The sequence below is a fragment of the Xiphophorus couchianus genome, chromosome 18 (assembly GCF_001444195.1).
Source record: "Xiphophorus couchianus chromosome 18, X_couchianus-1.0, whole genome shotgun sequence".
NCBI lineage: Eukaryota > Metazoa > Chordata > Actinopteri > Cyprinodontiformes > Poeciliidae > Xiphophorus > Xiphophorus couchianus.
This window is the reverse complement of record NC_040245.1, coordinates 5,967,994-5,982,526: the sequence shown is the minus strand read 5'-3', so window position 1 is coordinate 5,982,526 and position 14,533 is coordinate 5,967,994. Positions and strand designations below refer to the sequence as shown.

General features: G+C 37.1%; 1 protein-coding gene across 1 annotated transcript; it reads left to right on the top strand.

Annotated features, from left to right (window-relative positions):
* The first annotated feature begins 1,913 nt into the window (after window positions 1-1,913).
* On the top strand, window positions 1,914-12,666 carry pgr (progesterone receptor). The gene is made up of 8 exons (XM_027999655.1): window positions 1,914-4,578; window positions 5,735-5,844; window positions 8,335-8,451; window positions 9,418-9,723; window positions 9,995-10,139; window positions 11,573-11,703; window positions 11,989-12,146; window positions 12,232-12,666. The coding sequence occupies exons 1-8, from the start codon at window positions 3,788-3,790 to the stop codon at window positions 12,388-12,390; spliced, it is 1,917 nt and encodes a 638-aa protein (XP_027855456.1). The 5' UTR covers window positions 1,914-3,787; the 3' UTR covers window positions 12,391-12,666.
* Window positions 12,667-14,533: the final 1,867 nt, after the last annotated feature.

Sequence of the window (14,533 nt, the reverse complement as noted above, 5' to 3'; positions counted from 1 at the left end):
TACATACTTTTTTTTGTTGTAACCAAGGTAAATAACTACGGTGGCCGACAGGTGCAAATGCGCAGCAAAAGAGAAAACATGCAAACAAACAAAAAACACGCGCACAAATTAAATGCGGCAAGCAAAAAGCGAATGAAATGCAGCAAACAAAAAGAGAGACGCAAACAAAAAAGAAAACACCCCCGAATGAAATGCAGCAAACAAAAAGTGTTGAAAACGGAAGTGCTCCAGACCACTAGGGGGAGTCAAAGAAAATAGTATTCATTTCTATGGGACCAGATGCAAGATTCAGAGAAAGAAATTTGAAAGAAAGTAAAGGTACGTATTACTATATTTCTTTTCAGATACGCCGTCTTTTATAATATTATAGAATAACAGAATAATTTATGGGTAGCGTGATAGACTTTGTGTCAGTCATACCGTTCTGGGCTCGGTCTCGACTCTTTGACTCCCCCTAGTGGTCTGGAGCACTTCCGTTTTCAACACTTTTTGTTTGCTGCATTTCATTCGGGGGTGTCTTCTTTTTTGTTTGCGTCTCACTTTTTGTTTGCTGCATTTCATTCGGGGGTGTCTTCTTTTTTGTTTGCGTCTCTCTTTTTGTTTGCTGCATTTTATTCGCTTTTTGCTTGCCGCATTTAATTTGTGCGCGTGTTTTTTGTTTGTTTGCATGTTTTCTCTTTTGCTGCGCATTTGCACCTGTCGGCCACCGTAAATAACTAAGAACAGCAGACAACAGGCTGCTTCTTGTACAAGAATGCAAACTCTATGCATAGTTTAGCTTCAAAGCTATACAGAGAAAAACTTAAATGGATTGTTTTATAAAAGCCAAAGATAAAAATAATAAACAATAATGTTGTGAATTGTAAAGGTAAAAAATACATAACTGACCTATATTAGTGGCAGAAGTTAATCCAAAATGAGACATTTTCAGAAGAAAGCCTGATAAGAAAAGCTAGGCTATCACAACATCCGAAGAGTGCATGTTGCAGATATGAATGTGTCATTGTTATCCAAACATTATGTAGGCCACTGCATGAGAATCCCCTCGGATGCCGTCTAAAACATGACGCAGGAGATAGGGCCAAGGACTGCGTGTACATCATGAGCACATGCATCAGCAACAGTCAGACTGTACTGATTAACTTAAATAGTAAAACCCTCTTCTGCTATCTTACTAGGGTAACAGAAAAATAAATTAGATGAGTGAAATGAGATAAAGAAGGACTAGAATACATTTCCCCTAAGAAATGTATGACAAACAGAAAAACAAAATCATCAATATATCTCTAATATTAAAATCAGTTAAAAGTCTTTTGCTTTAAGCAACATTGAAGAAATGTAAATGCAAGAAGGAAGCATCTAATGACAAACTGAAGAGTGAGTTTATCAGTTTTAAGTGAATAAACGCCCCAGTACATGTATATCATTTTAAAAATAATGCAAATCAGAAGTTTGCAGTTGCACATCATAATCATGAATGAAATTTGGGGATTTTGATTATGTATTGGAACCTTTTATTCAGATTGGTACAAACAGGATACAAATTTAATGCATGTTTCGGCTAACTGTGGCCATCAAAAACGTCTGACTGCATACCTAACCTCTCTAATAAGAAATGTAAGAGTTTTGGTAGATTTCCTGGTTGAAACAGGGGTTTCAAGGAAACATCATACAATTTAAACAAGGTGCAGGTCCAGCATAGGCCAGAATATTAATGTTGGCCTTTTTTACTAACTTTAAAACCAGTTTTGATTGCGCAACACTCTTAACACCTGATTGTGACCACTTATTGACCATATAGGGATCGATTTGACATGAAATTTATGAAGGTGTCCACACACATTGTGTAAGAACCACTGACAGCACAACTTTTCCTCACCATTGTGCTGCCAGTACCATGTTTGTGAGTAGATAACTATTTTTCGGTTTCAAAGCCTCACCTTGAGTTCTTTTCGGCCTTAATAGCTCTTGTGTTGTCATTGAACATCCTAACCAATTTAATCTCATCAAAGGTAATAGTTTAGCTCTGATGGTTGAAACATGTAGCCCTTTCCTACTAGCATCCAAGACCTTAGCTCAACTTGGCTCAACTCTACTCTACATAGTTGTTACAATTGATAATATCTTTAATGAGGAGAGTACTCATGTAGTTGGGTTTCCAGAGTCCACAAAGTAGCATGAGAAACCGCAAACAATGTCTATGGGCCATTGCCATGTTGAAATTCCAACTTCTTAAAGCTGCAGTGTGTAACTTTTACAAAAACATGTATTTTCCAAATTTGTTAACATTGTCGCCATGTCATGACAGTATGACACATAATTTGTGAAAAGATTGAGCGTCTCCAACTCCTCCCTGAGCTACTACTATTGTCCTCTATAGAAATTTACCGCTCACAGTCAAAAACAACCAATCAGAGCCAAGAGGAGAGTCTTAGTGCTATCAATCAATGCTTCTCAATGTGCTAATAGCAGAGAAACTGTTTATCTGCCATCATCGGTGGCCATGCTAACGACCTTTAGCATTTGTGGCAGGCTATGTTGTGGTGAACCAGCTGTTGCATAGCAGAGAGCAAGGGGGAAGAGGTGAACATGAGTGACTGACAGTGCTAAGACCGCTAACATTATACTTTACTTTTATTAAATATGTAAAAAGCGTTCTTTCTAATGAAAGTTACATACTTCAGGTCCCCAGCACCTATCCCTTCATCCCTACCTTGTTCTCACCTCCCATTAATTCATCATTGTTCTGTCTGGGAGGGGTGGCGGGTACTAACCAGACTTCAGAAAAGTTATTGAAGGCTGGACTCCCACACTGAGTTTTCACCCAAGGCTCCATTCATTTAGCTCCCATATGACTCATCTCCTCATTTGTCCATCCACCAGACTCCTTCTTTTTTTAAGTCTTTACATTCATGTGGCGTGGTCCTTGCTAGTAAAAACTCAGTTATAAGCAGATAAATCAGGCTGAAAGTAAACCTTTGGAATTGCCTTCACCTTAATCCTAAATAAAATATGAACTCTCTCTGCAGCTTGTAAAGGGAAATCCAGCCAAATGATACTTTGAGATGTTTATTTATGTTGGAGCCTGTGAGGATCATTTTTGAGCTAGTGAGCATTACTGCAAATTTCTAATAAATTTGAACTTGTGAATATTTTTTGACATAAAAATTCTTTTAGTTGGAAAATTATCCCCCCTCTAAAAATGGTAGGATGATCTGTTTAAACATTATCCTGGGGTTTTTTTTCTCACCCAGATACTGTGACATGATTTATTTATAATCATGTCACATCTTTCTGCTGCATCCTGTTACACTTTTTCCTGATCTGTAGGGCGGAGACTAATGGCCCTTGACATTGAAAGTCTCCTGAAAGAAATGCCACTTTTTAGCTCTCCTGTTAAGGTACGAGGACTGCACTTTTTACAAACCTTTGGATCTTTTCCCCCCAATTTGGTAAGTCCTGTGGACAACCGGATCAATATAGGAAACATTAGACATGACACCAACGTCAAGAAAAAGGATATGTTGTTTTTGTCAATCTACTGTGCTTCATTTTTGTGAACAGAATATAAACGCGATCTAATTTACAGTACACTTTTATTTTTATCTTGCAAACAAGTGGAAGAAACTTTTTAGAGAGCCTTTGGTTCATGTGAAAGGAAAAATTCACAGGCAGGGAGGAGGATTATAGGAAGGTCTCTGAGTTGCTTCTTATCACGCTGTAACATCCAGCCTGCGGGCGCACTCAAGACGCTTCTTCGAGCTTCAGAGGGAAGAAAGGAAAACTCATGGAAAACAAAATGCACGGAAAGATGAGTGCCATCAGCACCACGTCGATCGCTGATTCAACTGATTCGAAAGTAAGCGACTTGACTGATGCTGGATACAGCAGGTCTGTCAAAGTGGTCGCGCGTAATTTGGGAAATCTAGACCCTTTAATTCATGGCTTAAATTCGAGTGGGGACTGCACGGTTTATAAGGACTGCAATTCTATTGAGGCGTCAGTTTCTGCAAAACAGTCTTATGACAGCAACAGTGACTATATAAAGTCTGGTTGTGTTCCCTGGGAAGAATTAGTTAAACTTCATAGGTCCAGCGCATCTCTGTCGGAAAGTGCCGCAAATCTAAGCCTGTCCTCCACATCTGGGGCTTGTAAGTTCATTAAAGACGAAAAGGAGCCCGCTGTGATTATGGACACCCCCTGTCCGAAGTTTGACACATCATCTGAGATTCGCACTCTCGACACCTGCTGCGAAACCGACAGCAAGCAACACCTGGGGCTCGAAGTAATTCCCCGGCCACGGATGGAGGGCTCTCCTACCTTTCTTATAGAGCTGACCAAGCCAGAGCAGCTGGGGAACTCCGGAAGGACCGACTCCAGGTGTGCTGTGTCCGCCCATTCCCCCGCGCCTCACACCACTTCACGTTGGCAGATCCAAACCCCTAGTTCTGAGCCTCCGTACTGGCTCCACACCGCAGCTATGACCGAGACGGACGCCTTTCCAGCCAGCAGCTACGAAGGGATTCAGAACCACATCCAGACCCAGAGGAACCCTTCACCTTTCTCCACCTTTCCAGGGTAATACATTTTCTAATGTAGCGTTACTGTTTCTTTTGGTTGTTTTTGGGTTTTTTTTATATTCAGTGATAAATAGTTTAGTGTGACAAGTACTGAAAAGGGAAGAATACCCCCAACTTTGAAACTTATTCTTTATTTCATTATTTTATTATTCAAAATAAAATTTCATTCATATCTGGAGTCAAAAATACAATCCAGAAATTATTTTTCAAATATGATTTTATACATAAGTTAAGGAAAACTTAAAATATGCTTTTGATAGATTCAAAATATTAAGTTTTGAATACGGTCTATATGGAATCCAAGTGTATTTATTTCTGTATTCATTTATTTATTTTCTATTTCTGTGCTGATTTAGAATTACTTAACAAACTCACCCTAACATTCGATTGGTAAACTTGCTCTGTAATGTCCAATCATCTTAACTTTAAGAATATTAGTCCCGCCCACTGACTGATACAAAATACCGACAGACAAGTCGATGACGTTTCAACTTAATTAAATAAAATTAATACCAAATATTTATATGTACTTCTAGAAGAAACATGAATACATTGATTTCGTTTCATGTTTAAATATTTACTAATGTGTTTAAAGAATCAGCAAATATGCTACTATTAATTCATGTATTTATCTGTTTTATTTACAGTTAACAATATATTGAATACATTAAATACATATCAATATTTTTAAACATGTTGACGTATAAAACATCAATAGTAAACATTAGAATATTGAAATTAATTCATTGTATTATATAATTTCCAATTTTACTTAACCTGAATAAATAAACTATCATTAGTAAAATAGACTAACATCTAATTGATTAATTCGCCCAGCAACTTGGCTGGCAAATCATCTTAGTCATATTTGCTTAGTCATATTTGCTCCACCTACTGACTTTGCAGGATAGGCAGGGAGAATGAAGAAATAAATACTTAAATAGTTTTAACAATGAATGCTTTTAACAATGAATAAAATGCTCAATGATTTTCAGACTTTATCTAGCCATTGAAATTGTTTGTAATCAATTGTATATATTGAGATTTTCTTTTTTTAATTATCACATATATACATTTTACTCCTTATTTGTAGCAGTTTTGGCCCTTGATATATTCAAATCTCCATCAAAAATCTTATTTGGTCTATTTTCTAGGATGCAGCCTCAGAGAATGTGTGTTATCTGTGGTGATGAAGCATCTGGCTGCCACTATGGAGTCCTAACGTGTGGGAGTTGTAAAGTATTTTTCAAAAGGGCAGTGGAAGGTGAGCAACAAATCCAAATGTCTGGCTGCCAGATCTGTTTAAGTGCATGATTTAAGTTTGCGTTACTTTACTTGTTTTGGTTTCCATTCTCTAAGATGTTGATCCCTCCAGACTCTTGCATGTTTTATTGGGATTATCCTGAAGGGGAAAACGGTGGGATGTAAAATGTTGCACAGTTTAAGTACTTCAGAATGTTCTCTTAATTCAGAAAGTCCTTTAAGAAATTGAAAACCAAATGCTTTTAGTAACATTGAAAAACTACAAAATGAGCTATAAATTTTGATGTGATATTGTGGTTAAATGGTATTTCTGTGAGATTTTCACATTAATTAAGACTAATGTGATACTATAACTCTAATATGCTGATCTCAACAAGCAACAGCCTGTTGCTGAAGACACATTTTTTTTTTAAATATACATTTTTTAGAAAAACATATGGAAGTAACTCATTAAAAATCATTATGTAAATGTTTTTAAACTAAAATCAACCAGGAAGTAATCTGCTAGTTACTGCTTTTCCTAACATTAAACACAGTTTACTTTTTACCCATACAGATTACCTTTAAGATTGTTTTTCCCACCATTACTTCTTAGATTTCTTGACCTACTTTTAACCATATTTACAAAATGATAGTGATGTCATTTGGTAACACTATTATCTTTGAAGGCTACTCTATATTCAAATATTTAGCAAGTGAAACTGCTTTGGGCTATATAGGACTCTTGGAATGATACCAAGCACATGACGCAATCTAAAATAACCTCATTAAAAGATTAGCAATTCATTTTACTTTGTGAGAAATGTTTAAATTTGTTCTTTGAGAGTGTTATCTAAATCTCTTTATTGTCATAAGTTTGACACTGATCTGACTATGTGAACACATACTACAAACATAAATACTCAAAGTTGTTCCAGGCTGAAATTCATAATAAGGACAGATACAAGATAAAGTTACTACATATAGCCTAAAAACTTTAGATAAGTGAACCAATTTTATTTCTTCACCTCTATATTTAGAAAAAATAACAAGCATTTGTTCTTCAATTAGTTTTTAATACATTTATGTAACATTAACTTAGTGGCAACTTGATTAAGTAGTCACACATAAAAAAACAACAGCCTAATTTGGATTGTTTCACTAACCCAGTTCTAAATCAGTTAAACAATCTTGCTCTGGGTTGCTTTAACACAAATGTTTTGGTTATGGTTTTGAGCCATCATACTGGGTTTGCTTTTCAACCCCAAAATGGGAAAAAAGTAACAAACATCATGTTGATAAAGCTACACCACAGTTAGAACAGATTACTGACCAGCTAAATATTTGGATTAAAATAAATGATGTTCTGTTTTAGCTTAATTCTTTTTTTTTTTTTAAATGTTCTGAATCAGAAACATTCAAACAAGAATGTTACATTGTCTAACAAGTCTTTTAATTACAAACAATGAAATAGTGCATATTAATAATAACGGAATAGCACACTATTTAGTCAGTGTGAATGTTAACTGTATAGCTAACAATAGCTAATGCTAACTAGAAAAATGGCTATGCTAACTAGCTAAAACTGGCTTATGCTTGTATTAACTTGTTCCCCAATGTGAACTGGAGTAAAAAATACAAACTACTGACTGTTAAATATTACACAGCATTTCGTTTCACTTACCACTTCTTGTAGCAAGAATTCAAAGTGGCAATTCACCCAATGATGATGCTACCTTTAGTCTTTTCTAAAACACAACAAACTGGTTCGCTATCATTGATCCAATGTTTGGTTTAAGCTACCCAACCACTATTCAGACGGCATAAATCAAGCATCTTTTGGTAAGTGATAACTGCTTTAAGAGCCTTCATCATGTTCCATATTTGAGAAGATTTAAAATTTGAAATGCTACAACAGTAAAAGTTTTCAAAGAAAATTTTTGTAACAATGTTCCAACATATCTTTACTTGGGGCCTGTTGGATGCTTTTTAACCTCTAATGGTCTTTGAGCCATACTCTTTTTATGCTATCCAGGTAGTTTAATTACACATAGCTACAAGTAATAAGTTTATTTATTTGATTATCTTGTAGTCTAAACAACTTGATACTAAGATTTTGACTCAAACAGAAAACCCAGTCATTCACAAACACTTTGCAATCTTCTATGGTAGTTGTTAAAGGTTATTAGAAACAGTATCACTTCGAACAGTGTACACCATGTTCTTCATCTTGGACTTTTTTGTTATCTTGCAGTGCAAGATATAGTGAGAGCCACTATGTCTCACCATGGCCATGTCACTCTGTTCTCACAGCCTTGCCTCCATTTAATTTGCCTCCTTAGGTCTTTTAGAATGCTGCCTGAGTTTGGAGTGGTTAGTCAAGAGCTCGTTCAATACTGTCCCCCCCTCCCCTCTCATCCATCATTTACCACCCATGGTTCCCTATATATTTAGAAACCAAGCACTGTCAAAATTGGTTGTACTGTCTGTCTGTGCCCATTCCCCTCAACAGGCCATCACAGCTATCTCTGCGCTGGGCGAAATGATTGCATTGTGGACAAAATTCGGAGAAAAAATTGCCCTGCATGTCGCCTCAGAAAGTGTTATCAAGCAGGAATGATGCTTGGAGGTAGGATTTCATTGTATTTGTTATCAAACCGCTACCACACCTCCATATTAGTCATTTCTTTGTGTAGCAAGCACCATGTCTCAATCTTTTGTTCAAGCTTGATTCTTCACAAAAGACCAATTCTATTGTAAGCTTTAGGTTTATGTCAATGCCTAAATTAGAACTCAGAAGTGTACACAACCCTGTTAAAATTGCAAGATTTTGAGTCTCAAAAAATTGAGAGTAAGATCAATTATTTTAAAACTTTGTTGACAATTTTTTGGTTCATTTTCAAAGTTTAGTCTTTGGGACTACATCAGCCTTTCACATTTTGACCTGGCAAAGTTCTCAAACTCTCTTGCCATCTTTGGGTTTCCTACCAATACGTCTTCAGATGTAGTTCCAAAACTAATTTTCTTAAGATGAAGCCATTATTTTGGTGATTTTGATGCATCTCTGATGGCGATGATGCTGAAAACTGAATCACTTTTCATCTTCTAGAAGATCTAGTTTCATCTAATTACAAAAATTAACCCCAGATCATAATGTTACTACCATCATTCGTCACTGTAGGCATGGTACATTATGTCAAAAGTATAGTCATCTCAATATTAGTATTCACAGTATTATGATTATCACAAATCTCACAAAAGTAGAATATTTCAAATGCTTGAAATATTGTACTTTTTTCTAATACAACATATTCCAAGAGTCACAAGTTTAAACTTTGCATTCTAATCCAATGTTCAGCCTGCTGGATGGAATCTCCCTGCAGCAGTACTTGACAGATTACATGGAGATTTACACCAGTTAATATCATTATCAGAATAGATCATTATCACAATGTTTACAAATAATATCACCACTGCATAATTTTTCTAATATTGTACTGGATTATTTTTTTTAATATTCAAGAATTTTTCAAATTAATTTGTGTGATTTTTACTTCCTTATTAGATTTGATAAAGCTTTATATTTGTATCACAGGCAGGAAACTGAAGCGCTTTGGAGCCTTGAAGGCCTTAGGCTTGGCCCCGTCCCTGATGTTCCAGTCCCATTTGGCCATGTCCGGAGATGGCCAGGCCCTGACCTCCATGTCTTGTGTACCAAGCATCCATGAGCTTCAGCTTTCCCAACAAATAATTAACATCCTGGAAAACATCGAGCCTGAGATTGTGTACTCTGGTTACGACAACTTACAACCTGAAGTTCCCCATCTTCTGCTCAATAGTCTCAACAGGCTGTGCGAGAAACAGCTACTGTGGATTGTCAAGTGGTCCAAGTCCCTGCCAGGTAACAGCTCTCTGCATGTAAGGGTTGCCACTTTTGTTGTCATAGGGATCGCTCTGGGAGGCCTTGCTAAAGGTCTCAACCTTTAGTGATTCACATTAGTCACAAGACGTGTTCAACTCTTATCTCAAAGAGAACAACAAAACATGAAAACCAATGCCCTGCAGTGATGATTCACTTATGAATCACATTGCATCAAATTAAGAGGTAGGAGAAAAGTTGTCAAAATTAGGTATTTTAATGTTTTTTGACTTTGTTCTACTTTTTTTCTAAGGTTTTCGAAATCTTCACATCAATGATCAGATGACTCTAATTCAGTACTCATGGATGAACCTGATGGTGTTCTCTCTTGGGTGGCGCTCTTTTCAGAATGTCACCAGCGAATATTTATACTTTGCGCCTGATCTGATTCTTAGCCAGTAAGTAAATATCTCAGTGCCTTGAAAAAGTCTGACATTTTTGATTTTATATGAACAAACTGCAGTGAAACAATATGCTATCAGAAGTAAGCTAGTAAGCAAATCCACCAATTTATGATTTATTTGCAGTGTAAATATGGCTTTTCTGGAAAAGTCTCTGAGGTTTGGCAAAGAACATTATTTAAAAAAGAGCCCAGGAAGACCAAGAAACATAGCAAAAAAACAGATGGCTATTTAGGGTATCAGAGCTGCAATTAAGAGGCAGATAGTAACTATGGCAGATCTGCAGAGATCCACTAGCCAGGCCATTGTCTTCCTACCCAATTCCGGTTGATTCCCATCTACCTTCAGTTTTACATCTGGGTTTTCTCCCATTGAGCTGGATTTCTCTGAAGGAATTTTAACCAGGCCAAACAGTGAAAAAAGTGGAGTTGTGAACAATGAAGCCAATTTTCTGTTCTGTTTTAGAATTCTAGTCTGTCTATGGTTGTTGTTTGGCAATGGCAATGGAGGAAGTGAATGGAGTCATTTGGTCCGTGTTGGCCACACTGCCAAATATTGAATTAACATTAACAGCCATCTAATTTGGCTCTAAACGTCTCTCTTCGCAGTAGGGGATGATTGTTTAAAACACCAGCTCATTTCCAATTTAGCGCTGAACTGGCCCATTACATCATGGCAACATAGAAGAAGCATAGAATGGTTTTTACTAGGCTAGAGATCCTCTACTCAGTGGAGAGAAACTGGATAGGAAACATATTAGTCAAGCATCCAAAATATCTGACTTTCATGGTAGAAAATCCAGAAGAAAGCCACTAGTTAAAAGAAAGTCAACAGACATCTTGTTTGAAGTTTGTCAGCGTAGAAGACAACAAACCAAATGGCAAGATAGAAATTCAACCTTTTGGCCATTAAGACAGACATTATATGGGGCAGAATATCAACAGAGCATATCACCTGAAACACACTATAGCCATGGTGAAACATAGTGGTGGTATCATCGTGGTGGACATATGCTTTTCTTCAGCAAGGACAAGAAATCTGCCCAGAGTAATTGGAAAGATCAACAAATATAAATACAACGCAGTTCTGGAAGAAAACCTTGCAAAAGCAGAAAAATATTTGAAATTGGTTCAGAGGGACTATGAAGATTGAGGTCGAGATCAAAAACAAAACAACAATCTCTGAGAAGATTTAAAAATTTGTCTTCATTCTACCCATATCCAGTTTCACTGAGTCAGAGCTATTTACAAAGAATTTTAAACAGCATAAAGATGCATAAAAGTTGGTGTTTGTAACTTGCCAAAAGTTGAAATGCTTTACAGATTCCATGAATAGTATTAAGTCAAAATGTTCAAACAGAGAAAAAAGAGTCAATGTAATTTTGAAAAAGGCACTTTAAACTATATTCATTTTTTTTCTTTAATTTTTAGGGAGCAAATGAGGAGATCCCCAATTTATGACCTCTGCCTGGCAATCCAGTTCATTCCTCAGGAGTTTGCCAACCTACAAGTGACCCGTGAGGAATTCCTCTGCATGAAAGCTATAATATTACTCACCACAGGTGGGACCCTTAAAATTGAACAGAACCACTACACAATGTTGCAATTTCAGAAATGTGAAGCTTTGAAGACCAACTACTGCAGAGCTGAACAAAAACAGGAGTGTTTAACAAGATTAGACCTTGAATAGATTAATGTAGCAACTATTGTCAAGTTATTTTTCCTTATCAAACAAAAACATGTTATTCAAGCACATATATTTCCTTTTCCTGAAGCATTTTTAACAATAGATGGTTGCAATTTACAATTTGCATTTAAATTTGACTTCTTGTCTTATATGCTCTTAGTGCCTCTTGAAGGTCTGAAAAGTCAGGCCGCATTTGAGGAAATGAGACAAAACTACATACGAGAGCTGTCCAGAGCCATTCACATGAAGGAGAAGGGCATGGTGGCCAGCTCCCAGCGGTTCTACCACCTTACCAAACTGATGGACGCCATGCATGATGTAAGGCTCTTTCAGAAAGTACACCTCCAGAGTGTGCGTACTTATTGAGCACCAGAAATGAAAAGAAATGTCTCTTCTCTGACAGATAGTGAAGAAGGTCAACCTGTTCTGTCTGAGCACCTTCATCCAGGCCGACGGCATGAAAGTGGAGTTTCCAGAGATGATGTCAGAAGTCATCGCCTCTCAACTTCCCAAGGTTCTGGCTGGGATGGTGAAACCCCTGTTGTTCCACACGAAGCAGTAATGCAAACATCATGACTCTATGGTGGTGGCCTTTGACTGGATTACTGCTGCAGAATGCTTAATTCTTCAGACGCTGCATTCTGCTGTAGTCAAATGTGTAAACTATGATAAATGCCTCAATATAAGGCAAAATGCTAAAAAAAAAAAAATGAATTGACATGAATGTAAAGTGCCTACGAAAGCATGAATGTCCTTGATTGTTTAATTTTCAGTTTTTAATCATGTTACAAAAGCAAACTTGAATATATTTTATTTAGGTTTTCTGTAACAAACCTACGGAGCCCCTAAGGGGACATGGAGAGAAAAAAAATGGAAAGAAATCCCGACTTATTATCTCGAGATCCCGACTTATTATCCAGACTTATTATCTCGAGATCCCGACATCAGTACATAACGACCTAATCACAGTGATGGAGGACACCCACCCATGGGGTAGATATATAGATTTTTATTTTGAGCTTGGGCTTGAGAATAAACACATTAAATCAGTGCTTGACAGCAGACATGGATTTAGTATTAGTGAGAGACATCTGAAGAGAGTTTTCAGACCGCGGGGACTCATTCGGCGCAAGTCCTTTTCCGACTTGGCAGTTTTGGTAGAATTCATTAATAACCAGCTACAGTCCTCTGGACAGCTTCACGGTTACCGATGGATGTACGCTAAATTGCATGTGCATGATATCCTCCTCTGGGACATCTCTGGACCGCAGAAAATGATATAAGTCGTCCTCCATAATCAATGTAGACACACTCCCCCACGTTTACCGCATAAAAACATGCCTTTCCCCCCCAAAAAAGTAACTCGCGATTTTTCAGAAATGTCGCGGGATCTCGAGATAATAAGTCGGGATAATAAGTCGGGATCTCGAGATAATAAGTCGGGATAATAAGTCGGGATCTTGAGATAATAAGTCGGGATCTCGGGATCTCGAGATAATAAGTCGGGATCTCGAGATAATAAGTCGGGATTTCTTTCCTTTTTTTTTTCCTCTCCATGTCCCCTTAGGGGCTCCGTACAAACCAACATAAAACAGTGCAGAATTTTTAAGTTTGTAGTTTAGATAAAATAATATTTTGCTGCAGGTCAATATCTAAAGTAGGGGTCACTTTAGCCAAATGTTTTTCATCTTTGATTGCTTTCTTTATTACTACTTGAAACTGACAGAAAAACCTGAGGGCCATCGGTCATTTTGTCAGATTACAATTCACACTCCTGGCCAATTCGTGTAGTAGTAGACGTGTATACGCGCAAAGAACAGCTAATTAAGGCCTTGTCCACACGATTTTCAGTGCATCTGCAAAAGATTTTTGTTGTTTAGGCTGTGCGTTCACATGGATTCAGAGTCTTGTGAGATCACAAACTATGATCTTTGGTGACGTTGAAGCTCCATTTCTCTTTATGACACAAGTAAACATGGCTGGTTTGGTGTTTTTTGTGTCGTTCTACATATTACAGTGCCACCGATTGGCCCGTCATACCTATTACATATTTTTCTGTGGTGTCCTGTCATGTAGGCCCACATATTTGCATGATAATTTCATGTTTCCAAGAAATTATCATGCTCATTCTCCTCATTCAGAGGATTTGTCAACATCTGATCACTTGGAGAAATGTTCCCTAATTTAAAAAAAACCTGACAGAAGTGGCTTGTAATTCCAGTCTGTAGTGTAGCAGCAGAAAACAGATTCAGCTTCCAGATCAACATCAAAATTCCTATGAGAAATCATCTGTTTGAGGTAAATGTGACAATAGTCAGCAGAAATCTCCTTGAAACATTTGACTAAGGACAAGTGAGCAAGCAATTCCGGTCCTTGCAGGACTGTGAGTTCAGGCTAGAGCACATTGTTGGTAATTTAAGAGCCATCATTTAATTTAATTGTTTTTACATATTGGTCCCACAGTCGGTGGTTTTTGTCACAGTGGATGCATTCATCTGCTTGATATATGATGGAATGATATGGATTGCTCAGCTTGTTCGGGTTGAATATTAGTTAAAATGAGTTTAATGTCCAATAGTCTCTGTGTTTCCTGAATAACAGAATATCTGCATTGATAATGAAATTAACTTAAACACAAACCATCTATTTTTCATCCACGGTTAGATGCTACTTTGTGTTGGTCTATGACATAAAATCACAATAAA

Bases quoted from the DNA above. Each gene is read 5' to 3' on its own strand.
- pgr (XM_027999655.1), top strand. From the start codon at position 3,788: ATGGAAAACAAAATGCACGGAAAGATGAGTGCCATCAGCACCACGTCG. The intron at 9,724-9,994 runs GTAACAGCTCTC...TTTTTTTCTAAG, and splicing joins GTGGTCCAAGTCCCTGCCAG to GTTTTCGAAATCTTCACATC. The intron at 10,140-11,572 runs GTAAGTAAATAT...TTTAATTTTTAG, and splicing joins CCTGATCTGATTCTTAGCCA to GGAGCAAATGAGGAGATCCC.